Source organism: Haematobia irritans, chromosome 5, assembly GCF_050003625.1.
Source record: "Haematobia irritans isolate KBUSLIRL chromosome 5, ASM5000362v1, whole genome shotgun sequence".
Lineage (NCBI taxonomy): Eukaryota > Metazoa > Arthropoda > Insecta > Diptera > Muscidae > Haematobia > Haematobia irritans.
In genome coordinates, this window is record NC_134401.1 from 120809876 (window position 1) to 120827072 (window position 17197).

At 33.6% G+C, this 17197-nt stretch overlaps 1 protein-coding gene across 1 annotated transcript; it reads right to left on the reverse strand.

Moving 5' to 3' along the window:
• Positions 1-1166: 1166 nt before the first annotated feature.
• Positions 1167-9127, reverse strand: LOC142240021 (gustatory and pheromone receptor 39a-like). Its single transcript, XM_075311740.1, has 2 exons — positions 8204-9127; positions 1167-1331 (listed from the first exon to the last, which is right to left on the reverse strand). The coding sequence occupies exons 1-2, from the start codon at positions 9125-9127 to the stop codon at positions 1167-1169; spliced, it is 1089 nt and encodes a 362-aa protein (XP_075167855.1).
• Between the last annotated feature and the right edge of the window lie 8070 nt (positions 9128-17197).

Here is a 17197-nt window from a genome sequence, read left to right on the forward strand (position 1 = left end):
GGTTGAAATCGATTCAGATTTAGATATAGGTGCCATATATATCTTTCGCCCGATATGCACTTATATTGACCCAGAGCCAGAGTTTTATCCCGATGAGCTTGAAATTTTGCACAAAGAGTACAATTGGTAGTATAGTCATGTGTGCCAAATTTGATTGAAATCGGTTCAGATTTAGATATAGCTCCCATATATATGTTTTTCAGATTTCGACCAATATGGTCAAAATACCAACATTTTCCTTCTTAAATCGCCACTGCTTAGTCGCAAAGTTGTAAAAATGACTCTAATTTTCCTAAACTTCTAATACATATACATCGAGCGATAAATCATAAATAAACTTTTCCGAAGTTTCCTTAAGATTGCTTCAGATTTAAATGTTTCCCATATTTTTTACTAAAATTGTGTTCCACCCTAGTGCATTAGCCAACTTAAATTTTGAGTCTATAGATTTTGTAAAAGTCTATCAAATTCTGTCCACATCGAGTGATATTTAAATGTATGTATTTGGGACAAACCTTTATATATAGCACCCAACACATTTGACGGATGTGATATGGTATCGAAAATTTAGATCTACAAAGTGATGCAGGGTATAATATAGTCGGCTCCGCCCGACTTTAGACTTTCCTTACTTGTTCTATTTAGAAGAGAGCCTTCTATGTTTGACAGCAGCTTGCTCAGTCGCGACCTTATCGTACACACAAAACAAAAATCTTATTCAATCACGAAATTAATTGATCCAATCACAGAAATTATAGTATCAATTAAAAAAATAATTGAAAGTCAATTGAAAAATTTATTGATCCAATTAAAAAATTGATTGATACTAATAATTTTTGTGATTATTTTTTGTTAAAAAAAAATTTGTTGAATCAATTAAATTTTTAATTGAATATTTTTTTAAACTTAAATAAGACTTTTTTTGGTAAGAATTTTCATTAAATTTTTTCTGTGTAGCAGCTTTCTCCGTTGCGTACTATATCTGCTTGGAGTTCGTTAGTTTGAATCCAAGCTACTTCGAGTTCAGACTGACTGACTGGTTGGGATTAAAATGTCGTCGTATGTCCATCTCTATTTCTAGAGGCAAATGCGTGTCGTTAGTAGTAGCAGTTCGGACTTTTGCATGGCTTATTGTAGACCATGCATATCTATTCAGTCTTTAGCGCTTATGAAGGTTTCTCGCCCTTATCACTGCGTCTCAACGTAGCCAACAAGGAGTGTATCGTCTGGCATGGGTATTTCAGTATTTCGTCGTATGTCGCATTGCATAGATCTGCTGCAAGGATTGGGCGCTGAGCGGCACCTGAGGTCGCTTCCATTCTTCTTTGGCCCTGTTAGTGTCATAAAGGGTGATACGGTCAAAATTTGGTCAATATAAACTTGGCGTATTTCTTTCAATTTTGCATATAAAAAAACCTGAACACCCCTCATTTTGAAGGTGTGTGTGTGTAGAATCTTGCTCCTATTTTAATTTTGGAATTCACTCTTCAGTTGTCAAAATGCCGTCCAAGCAAGAAGAGCAGCGTATCAAAATTTTGCTCACGCATCGCGAAAATCCGAGCTACTCGCACGCAAAGCTGGCAAAATCGCTAAAAGTTGCCAAATCAACCGTTACAAATGTAATTAAAATGTTTGGGGAACGTTTGTCGACAGCCAGGAAGTCTGGATCGGGGGGGAAATCGAAAACCGGAAACTTAGACGACAAAGAGAGTTGCCGGTAGTTTCAAGCGAAACCCTAACCTCTCTCTCCGAGATGCCGCAAATAAGCTGAGTGTATCGTCTACAACCGTGCGTCGAGCCAAAAAACGAGCCGGACTATCGACTTACAAGAAGGTAGTGACTCCAAATCGCGATGATAAACAAAATACGACGGCTAAAGCGCGATCCCGGAGGCTGTACACGACGATGCTGACGAAGTTTGACTGCGTGGTAATGGACGACGAAACCTACGTCAAAGCCGACTACAAGCAGCTTCCGGGACAGGAGTTTTATACGGCAAAAGGAAGGGGAAAGGTAGCAGATATTTTCAAGCACATAATATTGTCAAAGTTCGCAAAGAAATATCTGGTTTGGCAAGCCATCTGTACCTGTGGCTTGAAAAACAGCATTTTCATAGCTTCCGGGACTGTCAACCAAGAAATTTACGTGAAAGAGTGTTTGAATAAACGTCTGCTGCCTTTTCTGAAGAAACACGGTTGTTCCGTACTGTTTTGGCCGGATTTGGCATCTTACCATTACGGTAAAAAGACCATGGAGTGGTACGCCGCCAACAACGTGCAGGTGGTTCCCAAGGACAAGAACCCTCCCAACACGTCAGAGCTCCGCCCAATTGAGAAATACTGGGCTATTGTCAAGCGGAACCTAAAGAAGACCAAAAAAACTGCTAAGGACGAGCAGCAGTTCAAGGCAAACTGGCTTTCTGCGGCGAAGAAGGTGGACAAGGTGGCTGTACAAAATCTGATGGCAGGTGTCAAGCGTGAGGCCCGGCAATTCGGATTTGGAAAAGCGAAAGCCTAACTGAATATTTTTCTTGAATTTTATACTAATTGAACTTGAAAAAGAAATTTAATTTGATTTTTTAAATAAACGATTTCACCGATTTACACGCGTTTTCCCTTGACCAAATTTAACCGTATCACCCTTTATATCAAAAATCGATCATAAGATAGTCGTTCAATATCTTCGTTAAGAATTTCGGAATGTCTCCAGGTTGTAAAGGGTGATTTGTTAAGAGCTTGATAACTTTTTTTTAAAAAAAACGCATAAAATTTGCAAAATCTCATCGGTTCTTTATTTGAAACGTTAGATTGGTCCATGACATTTACTTTTTGAAGATAATTTCATTTAAATGTTGACCGCGGCTGCGTCTTAGGTGGTCCATTCGGAAAGTCCAATTTTGGGCAACTTTTTCGAGCATTTCGGCCGGAATAGCCCGAATTTCTTCGGAAATGTTGTCTTCCAAAGCTGGAATAGTTGCTGGCTTATTTCTGTAGACTTTAGACTTGACGTAGCCCCACAAAAAATAGTCTAAAGGCGTCAAATCGCATGATCTTGGTGGCCAACTTACCGGTCCATTTCTTGAGATGAATTGTTCTCCGAAGTTTTCCCTCAAAATGGACATAGAATCGCGAGCTGTGTGGCATGTAGCGCCATCTTGTTGAAACCACATGTCAACCAAGTTCAGTTCTTCCATTTTTGGCAACAAAAGGTTTGTTAGCATCGAACGATAGCGATCGCCATTCACCGTAACGTTGCGTCCAACAGCATCTTTGAAAAAATACGGTCCAATGATTCCACCAGCGTACAAACCACACCAAACAGTGCATTTTTCGGGATGCATGGGCAGTTCTTGAACGGCTTCTGGTTGCTCTTCACTCCAAATGCGGCAATTTTGCTTATTTACGTAGCCATTCAACCAGAAATGAGCCTCATCGCTGAACAAAATTTGTCGATAAAAAAGCTGATTTTCTGCCACTGATTTTGGTAATAAAATTCAATGATTTGCAAGCGTTGCTCGTTAGTAAGTCTATTCATGATGAAATGTCAAAGCATACTGAGCATCTTTCTCTTTGACACCATGTCTGAAATCCCACGTGATCTGTCAAATATTAATGCATGAAAATCCTAACCTCAAAAGAATCACCCTTTATATTACGACTGTCCACCTTAGGCCATTGACAACGTTCTTAATATCTAGCGCCGACAGTAGAATTATAGATGTGGAAGAGTGACTGCCCTCTTGATACTTCCTTAAGGGATCCTAGCAGGGCTGTGGAGTCGGAGTCGGAGTCTTGGAGTCAGAGTCTGAAGATTTGGCTGGAGTCGGAGTCGGAGTCGTAAAAATTTTGCTCGACTCCGACTCCGGCTAAACCAAATTTTTTAAAACACTTCACATTTTTGTAACTAAAAAAGTTTTTACGCAAATTAGTTTCCAATGCGTTATGCATTCGATCAATGTACACCACGATTGGAAATAAAAATCAACTTCCAATTACGGCTATCATTTTATGTTTCCTAGAATGTTAGACTAGCAAATGGGCTGGATCGATCCATTTTAATCCCCATATCAATTTATTTGAAATAATTCGAACAATAATTCGAATTTATTGTTTTTAATTTTATTTTAAGGCTATATACCTACACACATATGACAGAAAAAATTGTCAAAGGTGTTTTTTATAGAAAATTTTGTTACTATTGTATTTATATGGAATGTTTTGTCAAAATTTAATTTCTATAAAAAAATTATTCGAAATATTATTACTATAGAAATTTTTTTTCCTATAGAAAATTAAGTCAACATTTATTTCTATAGAAAATAAAAAATAAAACAAGTATATACAGCAGTATGTTCGTCCGGGCCAAATCATAAATACCCACCACCATGAATCAAATATACTAATTTCCTTAGAAAATTTCATGGGGGTTTGATGACAGATCAGTTTAACCAGTTCGCATCCCGAAAATAAATGCAAAGATTTTACCTATCAGATTCCGGATTTATAAGAACTATTTTTGTTTGAGTTTTAAAGGAATCATAAACATATCCTGTAAATGTGCAAGAAAATTAAGAAAAAATACCTTGATTTGAAATCTAAAATCTATAGTACACCAACTGCTTTATGATTACGAGAAGTAATATCTGGCAAATTTACATTCATGGTAAATGCACCTTCTGTATCCTCAATATCAGAAATCGGTCTATATGGAGGCCTTACCAGCGTTGCAACAACGAATTTTTATTTTGGACCAAATTTTTCCAAAATTCGTACCAGGGGACCAGTTTTCTAATTTAAATTAAAATAATTTAAAAGTTCCAATTTTTCTAAAATTTTTCTTCGAAAGAAAATTTTTTCAAAATTTTATTTCTATATAAAATGTTGACCTCATTCTATTTCTATCGAAAATTTTGTCCATGTTTTATTTCTATAGAAAATTTGGTCCAAATTTTATTTCAATAGATTTCATTTTAGCCAAAATTTAATTTCTATAGAAAATGTAGCCAAAGTTTAATTCTATTGAAAATTTAGCCAAAATTTAATTTCTGTAAAAAATTTAGCCAAAATTTTATTTCTATTACATATTTAGCAGAAATTTGTACAAAATTTTTGCATAATATTGTATCCCAAAATTTTTTAAGAAGCTTATTTCTATACAAAATTTTGTTAAAATTTTATTTCTATGAAAAATTTGTTAAAATTTTATTTCTATGAAAATTTTGTTAAAATTTTATTTCTATAGAAATTTTTGTCCAAATGTTATTTCTGCAGAAAAATTCCATTTGGTCTGACCATCGGACCAACTTCAATAATTTTTTGGGTCTATTTTGGTCAATCGGACTAATGGGGCTAAGCCAAAAACATGGAAGGATACGTACAGTATTCAGCACATCTATTGTAGTTCTAGAATATAGACTCCAAAACGGAGGGCCGGTTTATAAGGGGACTATATCAAAAACTGGACCGATACACAATATATTCGGCACACCTCTTAATGGTCCTAGAATACCTCCAGATTTCAAATTTCAGGCAAATTGGATAAAAACTACGGATTGTAGAAGTCCAAGAAGTAAACTCGTAACATCGGTCTAAAAGGGGGCTATATCAAAACTTCGTCCGATAGTGACCATCTTCGGCACGCCTTGTAATGGTCCTATAATACCTCCAGATTTCCAACTTCAGACAAATTGGATAAAAACTACGGATTCTAGAAGCTCAAGAAATAAAATCGGGAGTTCTGTCTATATGGGAGCTATATTAAAACATGGTCCGATAATCACCATTTTCAGCACTCCTCCTTATAGCCCTAGAATACCTCTAGGTTTCCAATTTCTGGCAAATTGGATAAAAACTACGGTTTTTATAAGCCCAAGACCCCAAATCGGGCGATCGGTTGATATGGGAGCTATATCAAAACCTGGACCGATCTAGCTCATCTTCGACATGACAAACTTATTATACCCCTGTCACCATTCTATGGTGGTGGGTATAAAAATATTTTTATGTAGAAAATTTTGTCAAAAATTTATTTCTATAGAAAATTTAGCCAAAATTTTGCTTCTATAGAAAATTGTGCAAAATTTTATTTACACAAAAAATTTTCCAAAATTTCTATTAATAATTTTTTCAAATTTTATTTATATAGAAAATTGTCTCAAACATTTATTTATATAGAGAATTTAGTTCAAATTTTGTTTCTATAGAAAATTTTGCAAACTTTTATTTACTACACAAAAATTTTTCCAAAATTTCTATTTATATTTTTTTTCAAAATTTTATTTCTATAAAACAATTTGTCAAAATTTTATTTATGTAGCAAATTTTTTTCTTACTGCTACTCACTGCTAAGTCGAAAACAGGTAAAAGTGACTCAAATTTTGCTATATAAAAAATTATGAATGTTTCCCAAATATTGCACGAGATTTTGTAGAAGTCTGATTTCAGATTTTATCAAAATGTTGATCTAAATACAAAGTTGTGCAGAGTATGTTACAATCGGCCCGCCCGACTTTAGACTTTCTTTGCATTTTTATTTTTTGCTATAATTGTGTTACGTCCCATAACGTTAGATTTACAGGTACAGAGATTTTCTAGAAGTATATACAATTTTGTCTAAATCGATTCAGATTCAAATTCATGCATATGGGAATATAACCCTTTATAATAATTTTCGTCCACAAATACATATACTGTCGGTATCTTCTCATATTATGATGGGTATTTATATCATTATTTTATTTATTAAACATTGCCCTAAATTTGAAATAAAGAGTTTAATTGGTATAAATGCGAAATTAAGACCCTTCTTGCACACATAAATAAATACGATACTTTATATCGATCCATATATATACCCCATATAAAGGGTGATTCTTTTGAGGTTAGGATTTTCATGCATTAGTATTTGACAGATCACGTGGGATTTCAGACATGGTGTCAAAGAGAAAGATGCTCAGTATGCTTTGACATTTCATCATGAATAGACTTACGATCTGCCACAACGTCGAATTTTCAGTGAATGGGCCCTAGAAAAGTTGGCAGAAAATCCGCTTTTTTATCGACAAATTTTGTTCAGCGATGAGGCTCATTTCTGGTTGAATGGCTACGTAAATAAGCAAAATTGCCGCATTTGGAGTGAAGAGCAACCAGAAGCCGTTCAAGAACTGCCCATGCATCCCGAAAAATGCACTGTTTGGTGTGGTTTGTACGCTGGTGGAATCATTGGACCGTATTTTTTCAAAGATGCTGTTGGACGCAACGTTACGGTGAATGGCGATCGCTATCGTTCGATGCTAACAAACTTTTTGTTGCCAAAAATGGAAGAACTGAACTTGGTTGACATGTGGTTTCAACAAGATGGCGCTACATGCCACACAGCTCGCGATTCTATGGCCATTTTGAGGGAAAACTTCGGAGAACAATTCATCTCAAGAAATGGATCGGTAAGTTGGCCACCAAGATCATGCGATTTGACGCCTTTAGACTATTTTTTGTGGGGCTACGTCAAGTCTAAAGTCTACAGAAATAAGCCAGCAACTATTCCAGCTTTGGAAGACAACATTTCCGAAGAAATTCGGGCTATTCCGGCCGAAATGCTCGAAAAAGTTGCCCAAAATTGGACTTTCCGAATGGACCACCTAAGACGCAGCCGCGGTCAACATTTAAATGAAATTATCTTCAAAAAGTAAATGTCATGGACCAATCTAACGTTTCAAATAAAGAACCGATGAGATTTTGCAAATTTTATGCGTTTTTTTTTTAAAAAAGTTATCAAGCTCTTAACAAATCACCCTTTATATCCCCTCAATAGAACTACAAATTAGTGGTACTAAAATGAGATTTAGTTATATTACCCGGAGTCGACTCCGGAGTCGGAGTCGGAGTCGAGCTGATGAAAAATGCTGGAGTCGGAGTCGGAGTCGAGCAAAATTGGCTCGACTCCACAGCCCTGGATCCTAGTGCCGATTTCCCAGGAATTCCGTATTGTCTGGCAGAGAGACCCCCAACAGAGAATTTTGCAACTTTAGTTAAAACTGTTTTTGGAATTAAGTCCTAGATTTAAAGCTATTTAGATAATCCCCTAAAAATCTTCTTAATTTTAAATAAGCCGCATCTGTGACTCGGAGTCAATAGCAAAATCCTTAAGGGAAGGACAAAATCTTTGGTTCCAATTAATCTTTTTGAAGTGTATATAAATATCTTACCTCAACAGTTAAACCTCCACATTTAAACATCATAATGATGATAACGATCCATGGCATACTCCAAAAGCATGTGACAATTGTGGGTACAATTATAGTCATTATATCTTGACTAATATCAATATTTAAAATTCTCGAAATCACCAAATATGGACCAGATGGTATAAATATCAATAAATAGATGCATGTCATTATAAGTACTATGCCAAAGCGACGATTTAGACCCTGATGACATATGCCCAGTAAACGATTTTGTTGTTTCACAATATTTTTAAAATCATTATCGGTACCTCCAAATTTATTTTCGATTAGTTCACCATTTAAATGCCTCATGGATATAGTGAATATTTTGACAATTGTTGCATATATACTAATTATAATACCCACTACGGATGTGATGCTAGAGTGGAGTATAATTAAGAATAAGGTGGCTGGCCAGTTTTTCAAGTTTGCCACATAACTGAATGTGGAAATTAAAAAAGTTATTAAGGATATTGCTGCATACAAGAAGAATTGACGACGACATGCTTTGACCACTTGTCCTCCGGCTCCTTTGTTATACATGTCATTATAATATATTAATATGTCCTTCAGGAATGAGACATTCTTGGCATGTGTCACATAGAAATATCCATAGATACACGATATCAGTATGCAACTGCTTCCAAACAAGAATATTGAATGAAGATTACCCGTTTCCGTAAATATTGCTAAATAAAAATCTTTAGGGCGTATAATGCAATAGAGTAGCAAGGAATTATACATCAGTTGAATGAAGCAAAATATGCTTTTAGCCTGTCGGTCATAATTTGTTCCTCTCGCAATGTCCACATTATTGTTGGCACCGTCCAAGTGACAGTCACAACAAATTAAACCAAAGAAATTCAATGTTTTAATGTGTAAATATAGTTCCGGATAGTATGACATTCCAACGAAAACTGGAAGCAAATTCTAATTATTTTCAACAACAATGTTTCAATGGTCACACATACTATTAAGAGAACGAAAGAGGTGGGGATTGGCTGGATATACATGTAAGGACAACGGACTTTTCTTTACTACTCATCATTTGCGACTATTTAAAGTTAACATGTTTGTGTCATCAGTGCGTTATTCTAAATTGTCTTTCTACCGTTCTACGATAGAATAGAGAAATAATAAGTTTGTTATACCGGTCGTAACACATTGTAATATTTTTTTCCAAACTCATGTTAATTTATAAAAAAAGCAACTAAAATTTGGGAAGAATAATTCACGTATGTAAATTTCATAAGAAATTAACATAGCAGACCCAAATTAAATCATCTCACCCGGCCTGATCTCGCTAAAGATTATGGAAATGTGTAGTGGCCAACACTGAAACATATACGGGATGGGTTTCTGGAATTTTCTTTTCAGTAATTTAATAATATCAATTCCCTTAATCTTTCTGTCCAATAAACTCGCAATCCATGGTGGAGGGCACATAAGATTCGGACTTATAGCCGTATATACCTATTTATTTTGTTTTTTATACCCTCCACCATAGGATGGGGGTATATTAACTTTGTCATTCCGTTTGTAACACATCGAAATATTGCTTTAAGACCCCATAAAGTATATATATTCTGGGTCGTGGTGAAATTCTGAGTCGATCTGAGCATGTCCGTCCGTCCGTCCGTCTGTTGAAATCACGCTAACTTCCGAACGAAACAAGGTATCGACTTGAAACTTGGCACAAGTAGTTGTTATTGATGTAGGTCGAATGGTATTGCAAATGGGCCATATCGGTCCACTTTTACGTATAGCCCCCATATAAACGGACCCCACAATTTGGCTTTCAGACCCTCTAAGAGAAGCAAATTTCATCGGATCCGGCTGAAATTTGGTACCTGGTGTTAGTATATGGTCTCTAACAACGATGCAAAAATTGGTTCACATCGGTCCATAATTATATATAGCCCCCATATAAACCGATCCCCCGATTTGGCTTTCGGAGCCTCTAAGAGAAACAAATTTCATCCGATCCGGCTGAAATTTGGTACATGATGTTCGTATATGGTCTCTAACAACCATGCAAAAATTGGTCCACATCGGTCCATAATTACATATAGCCCCCATATAAACCGATCCCCAGATTTGGCTTGCGGAGCCTCAAAGAGAAGCAAATTTCATCCGATCCGGCTGAAATTTGGTACATGGTGTTAGTATATGGTCTTTAACAACCATGCAAAAATTGGTCCACATCGGTCCATAATTACATATAGCCCCCATATAAACCGATCCCCAGATTTGACCTCCGGAGCCTCGTGGAAGAGCAAAATTAAACCGATTCAGTTGAAATTTGGTATGTGGTGTTGATATATGGCCTCAAACACCCATGCAAAAATTGGTCGAAATCGGTCCATAATTATATATTGCCCCCATATAAACCGATCCCCAGATTTGGCTTGCGGAGCCTCAAAGAGAAGCAACTTTCATCCGATCGGGCTGGTCTAACATGGTCTCTAACATCCATGCAAATATTGGTCCACAACGATGCACAACTATATATAGCCCCCATATAAACCGATCCCCAGATTTGACCTCCGGAGCCGCTTGGAGGAGCAAAATTCATCCAATCCGGCTCAAATTTGGAACGTGGTGTTAGAATATGGCCGCTAATAACCATACCAAAATTGGTCCATTTCGGTCTATAGTTATATATAGCCCATCTCTAATCACACAAAAATTGGTGCATATCGCTTCACAATCATGGTTGCAACTCGAGCCAAAAATAATCTACCAAAAATTTATTTCTATAGAAAATTTTGTCAAAATTTTATTTCTATAGAAAATTTTGTTAAAATTTTATTTCTATAGAAAATTTTGTCAAAACTTTGTTTCTATAGCAAATTTTGTTATACTCGTAATTTTATTTCTATATAAAATTTTGTGAAAATAGTATTTCTATAGAAAATTTTGTTAAAAGTTTATTTCTATAGAAAATTTTGTTAAATTTTTATTTCTATAGAAATATTGTCAAAACTTTATTTCTATAGAAAATGTTGTCCAAATTTTAATTCTATTGAAAATTTTTTCAAAATTTTATTTCTATTGAAAATTTTGTCAAAATTTTATTTCTATTGAAAATTTTGCAAAATGATATTTCTATAGAAAATTTTGTCAAAATTTTATTTCTATAGAAAATGTTGACAAAATTTTATTTCTCTAGCAAATTTTGTTATACTCGTAATTTTATTTCTATAGAAAATTTTGTGAAAATTGTATTTCTATAGGAAATTTTGTTAAAATTTTATTTCTATAGAAAATTTTGTCAAATTTTATTTCTATGGAAAATTTAGCAAAATTTTATTTCTATAGAAAATGTTGTCAAAATTTTAATTTATGTTGTCAAAATTTTAATTCTATTGAAAATTTTGTCAAAATTTTATTTCTATTGAAAATTTTGCAAAATGATATTTCTATTGAAAATGTTGTCAAAATTTTATTTCTATTGAAAATTTTGACAAAATTTTATTTCTATAGCAAATTTTGTTAAACTCGTAATTTTATTTCTATAGAAAATTTTGTGAAAATTTTAGTTCTATAGAAAATTTTGTTAAAATTTTATTTCTATAGAAAATTTTGTCAAATTTTATTTCTATAGAAAATTTAGCAAAATTTTATGTCTATAGAAAATATTGTCAAAATTTTATTTCTATTGAAAATTTTGCAAAATGTTATTTCTATAGAAAATTTTGTCAAAATTTTATTTCTATAGAAAATTTTGACAAAATTTTATTTCTATAGAAAATTTTGACAAAATTTTATTTCTATAGAAAATTTTGTCCAAATTTTACTTCTATAGAAAATGTTGTCAAAATTTTATTTCTATAGAAACTTTTATCACAATTTTATTTCTATAGAAAATTTTGTCAAGCTTAATTATATACGTATTTAATCGGCCTTTTTAGTTTAATATATACCACATATGGACTACCTTGCAATTAGAAGACGGTGTTAGGAGGTTTTAAGATACCTTGCCATCGGCAAGCGTTACCGCAACTCAAGTAATTCGATTGTGTATGGCAGTGTTTAGAAGAAGTTTCTACACAATCCATGGTGGAGGGTACATAAGCTTCGGCTTGGCCGAACTTACGGTCGTATATACTTGTTTGAAGCTCTTTTTTTGCTGGGTTCGTGAGTGTGCGTGGGTAACGAATTGCGGAAAAACACGCTCACGAAAATAATCCCGCTTACGAGTTGAATTCATTTATAATTTTAGTGACATCCTAGGTGCTAAGAGTTCTATAACGGTCTCGATTTTAATCATACTCATGTTTTCAGTCGGGTTCTATAGGTAAATTACTCATAAAATTATTCGTGAGTCACGAGGTTTTTCGTGAGTCACGACATTTTTCATGAGTCACGACATTTTTCGTGAGTCACGATATTTGTCGTGTGTCACGACATTTAAAAGGAGTTCGTGCGTGAGTTCAAATTTTCTTTCCGTGAGTGTGAGTCCTACCAAAAAATGCGTGAGTAAGATTTCTACGTCGTGATTGTGCGTGTGCGTGAGCAAACTATTACTCACGTACACACCTCTACTCCAGAGTCGATCTAGCCATGTCCGTCCGTCCGTCCGTCTATCTTTGAACACATATTTGTGATCAAAGTCTAGGTCGCAGTTTTAGTCCAGTCGACTTCAAATTTGGCACAAGTATGTTTTTTGGGTCAGAATAGAAGCCTATTGATTTTGGAAGAAATCGATTCAAATTTAGACATACACAGTCTCACACAAGTTTACATATGATTAAAGAATTTGTATTTTATTTAAAAAATAAAATATTATAAACTATACATATACATGCTTTAATTTTTGTAAAATAATTTGAAAAACAAAGTATTTGTTAATTTTTAACAAAAGTTTTTTAGTGTGGTTTATAAAAAAAACAACAAGAAACATGCTTATTTAGAAGGTTAAAAACTCATGAGTATGTAAACTTGTGTAAGACTGTGTAGCTCTCATATCTTTCGCCCGATATGCTGTTATATGATCCCAGAAGCCAGAGTTTTACGCTGACATGCATCAAATTTTGCGTAAGGAGTACACTTAGTTGTGTCGTAAATTTTGGCATAGATTTAGGCATAGCTTTTATATATCTTTCGTCCGATATTTACTTATACGTCCTCAGAAGCCACAATTTTACTCAGTTTTTCATGAAATTATACACATGAAGGGTAAAGATTCTTACTATATATGCTAAATTTGGTTAAAATCGGTTCAGTTGTAGATATAGCCCCAGAAGCCAGAGTTTTACACCGATGCCCGTGAAATTTTGCACAGAAAGTAGAAATAACATTCTAAATATGCATCCCAAATTTGGTTGAAATCGGTACTGACTTAAAAATAACTCCCATATACACTCATAGAGAGACCATAGAGGTCACAGTTTCACTCCGATTTATGTGGAATTTTGCATAGGGAAAAGAAATAACATTATGACTATGCGTTCCAAATTTGTTTGAAATCGGTTCAGATTTACATATAGCTCCTTTCGCCCGAGTTACACTAATATAAACATAGAGGTTGAAATTGGTTTAGATTTAGATATAGCTCCCATATATATGATTTTCCGATTTGGGCAAAAAAAAAATGGCCAAAATACCTACACTGAAAAAAATATTTATGTAATATTAAAGATTACCTAATCTCAATTTTAGGATGCGCAATTTACACACTATTAAGGACAAATTTCTTTAAAATAATGAAATTTTAATTAAAAGAAAGTTTATAATCTTTGCTTCAAACATTTTTTTCATTAAATTTAGGACACAAATTTTGAAAATTTGCGTCCCTTCATTAAAGTTACATGTCTCTCAACTAAGACAAATTTTCCTTAAAGTAAATAAACACATTTTTGATTTAAACAAATCGTCCTTAAATTAACTTAAATATTGAATCTTTAGATTTAATATAAAAAAGCTTCAAATATAGGTTACGACTTATTTTGAGGATTTAGCATCTTTGGTTTAAAGTTTTTTTTTTGGAATGAAGAAAATATTTTTTACTTCGAGGTATCCGTCATAATTTGGATTTTTAAACTGGCATTTGTTTGCACGTAAATAGCTTTATTAATATATCGGAAAAATATAATGAAAATTCGATAAATGAGATCTGTATTCTAATTTTCATTTTATAGATCCCAGATAGGTCGCAAAAAAATTTCCTTATTTTAAATAACCCGCATCTTTGGAATCAATACCAAAATCCTTAAAGGAAGGTCAAAATCTTTGGATCCAAGTAAACTTTTTTTGAGTGTATGTTTCGCCACTGCAAATTCGAAAACTTGTTAAATTGAATAAAATTTTCATATACCTTTAATACATATACATCGACCTATAAATCATAAATGCACTTCTGCGAAGTTGCATGAAAATTGCTTGAGATTTCAATATTTCCCATATTTGTTTACTAACATTGTGTTCCACCCCAGGGCGTTAGCCGACTTAAATTTAAAGTCTATAGATTTTGTAAAAGTCTAAAAATTAAAGAAAACTACAAAAATTAGATGAAATATCCATTAACACACATATGTTATCTATATTAATTAATTATATTTTATTTTTCAATACATGTATACTGAATATAATTATTCTTGTAAATAAAAATTCCTATAATTAGTGGGATCTTCTTTATAAGACCGAGACTGAACTGCGTAGAAAACGGGTTGGGTAGAGGTGGATTCTGTTTACTACGACGATATTTGTTTTTGTTGTTTTTTTTCGGAATTAAGAACTGGCTACGAAATGGTGTCAATTATTGTGAAATATAAAAAAATCAATGTTTCTTTATGTTTTCTTCCTACCACAAACATTTGTTGTTTTGGTAAAAATCAAAATGTGATAACTTGTTAATGACTTTGCAGAAAATTCTTCAGTCACCAATAAGAAAAAGAGTTATTTAAATTTTAAACTAGTGTTAGTAGCAGTGACTCTCTGCTTAAAACAAAATTTGTTAGTAAGTGGGGGAAAAACTGTACTGTACAAGGCATGGGCCGTACAATCAAACATTGATTGACAATATTTCATTGAAATATAAAAATAAGGAATTTCATTTGTACGAGCGTATTTTATCAGTTAAATTTCAAAACGACTTTGAAAAACATGAAGCAATGAGGCAGACCAATGAAGTCTGGCGGGTGTAGAACGCCGCCAGTCCCCCCACCCACTATCCATCTCTTTCATATGCAATGGTGACTAAAATTATAATACCAGCTAACATTTGATAATCACGTGAAGTTTTATGAGAGAACGAGGGTTTTAAACGTGATCATATATTACGTTTTTGCAGAGACCAAAACTCTCCCAGTGCGTTTTTGTTTCTCTGTACTACAGTCACCACACAAACAGAAGGGTAATGACTTTTAAATTACGTCTCTTTCTTTCTCTCTCTCTCTCTCTCTTTGCGAAAACATTGTTTTTGTTTTATATTGGTACATATCAATTGGCGAACGAAAGCAAATAGAAGTCTTGGTCATGTTCACAATTTCTGCTATATAACAACATTTATTATAATTGTGCCGATTGTGGTTGTTGTACTCTCTTCAGTTTTTGTTTATTATTATTTTGCGCCAAAGGAAATACATTTATGAAATTAACAAGAACAACAAACGGAGTGTAGTACAAACACTAACAAGAAAATGGTCGAATAGGTTATCATTATGATTGGGAATATACTGTTTTTTTTTTTTTGCAATCACATGAATTGTTTTGATTATATTTCAGTTGTTAAATATAGGCAGTACTTTATAGGTGCATAAATATGGAGATATCTTATTAAATAATTTTAGTTAGGTTATGTTTGACAAAGGAGTCTGATCTTCTTAGGCTCGCTCTTCTCGGCTGACAACCCCATATGAAGCATTCGAATTGGTGTAGGATTTACACACTAAAAATATTTTTTTTTTTTCTTCCAAACAGCGTTCTCATTTTGGTACCATCGGACCAAAAATGGATTTCTAATTTTTAAATTGTTCCCACACTGAGAAAAATATTATCGTGAGGTCTATTTTGCTTAGCATAGAAGACGCATTTCTCTTATATAAAGTTTTTTTCCTTGTCCAAAAGTCGATCAACTTTCCAATGAAGTTGTATTGTCCTTATAATTAAGTGATTTAACTTAAAAATGGGTATATTAACATGAAAGAAAAAATGTTTGGGCTAATGTCAACTTGGCTTTAATAATTCAAACAATTCTTTAAATTTAATGAAATTGTCTTTAAATTTGTTGTCTTTTTGTATCTTGACTACACACAGAAAACAAATTTGTTGTGACAACTAATTTTTTTGCCAACCAATTTATTTGGTTCCATCTACTACCGGAATCTAACCGATAGAATTTGTTGCCTCAACCAATTGACAGTAAAATTGGCAGTCACAACCAATATAATTGTATTTGTTTTTTTATGACAGCCAACTATTGTTTGAAGTAACTGCCTTTTGAATTATCAGGGCAACCAATAAAATTGCTATCGGTCCCCATTTGAACCACGAACAGCTTGCAAAATTATGCAAAAAATCATTATTTATTTTTAGTACTTTATTGTTCAATAATATAAAGGTATAAATAATACATATTTAGATATAAAATTTTTTGTAATACTAATCTGATTTTATTGTTTCCTTCAAATCGCAATGTATTTTTCGAGTTATCTTCCGAATCTATTTTGTGCGCCGGGGTGTATGGGGAAATAATCGTAACGTTCTTTTCCTCCTGTAGCTACCGCCAAGATTTTGTTGTTGAGTGAGTTGCTACGTAGACCCAATGGTTTTTGATGGGTAACGTTCAGATGTCCCGAAACGGCTACCATTGCGTATACATTTAGACAAATCCATTATTTAAGATTGAAGTACTGTTTTGATGTGCATGAGATACAAGAAACATTTGAAAATACCTCTCAGGCTGACGAAACATAGATCCACTGGTATGCATCAGAGATCAAGGAGCAATCGAAACAATGAACTTACTTCTTT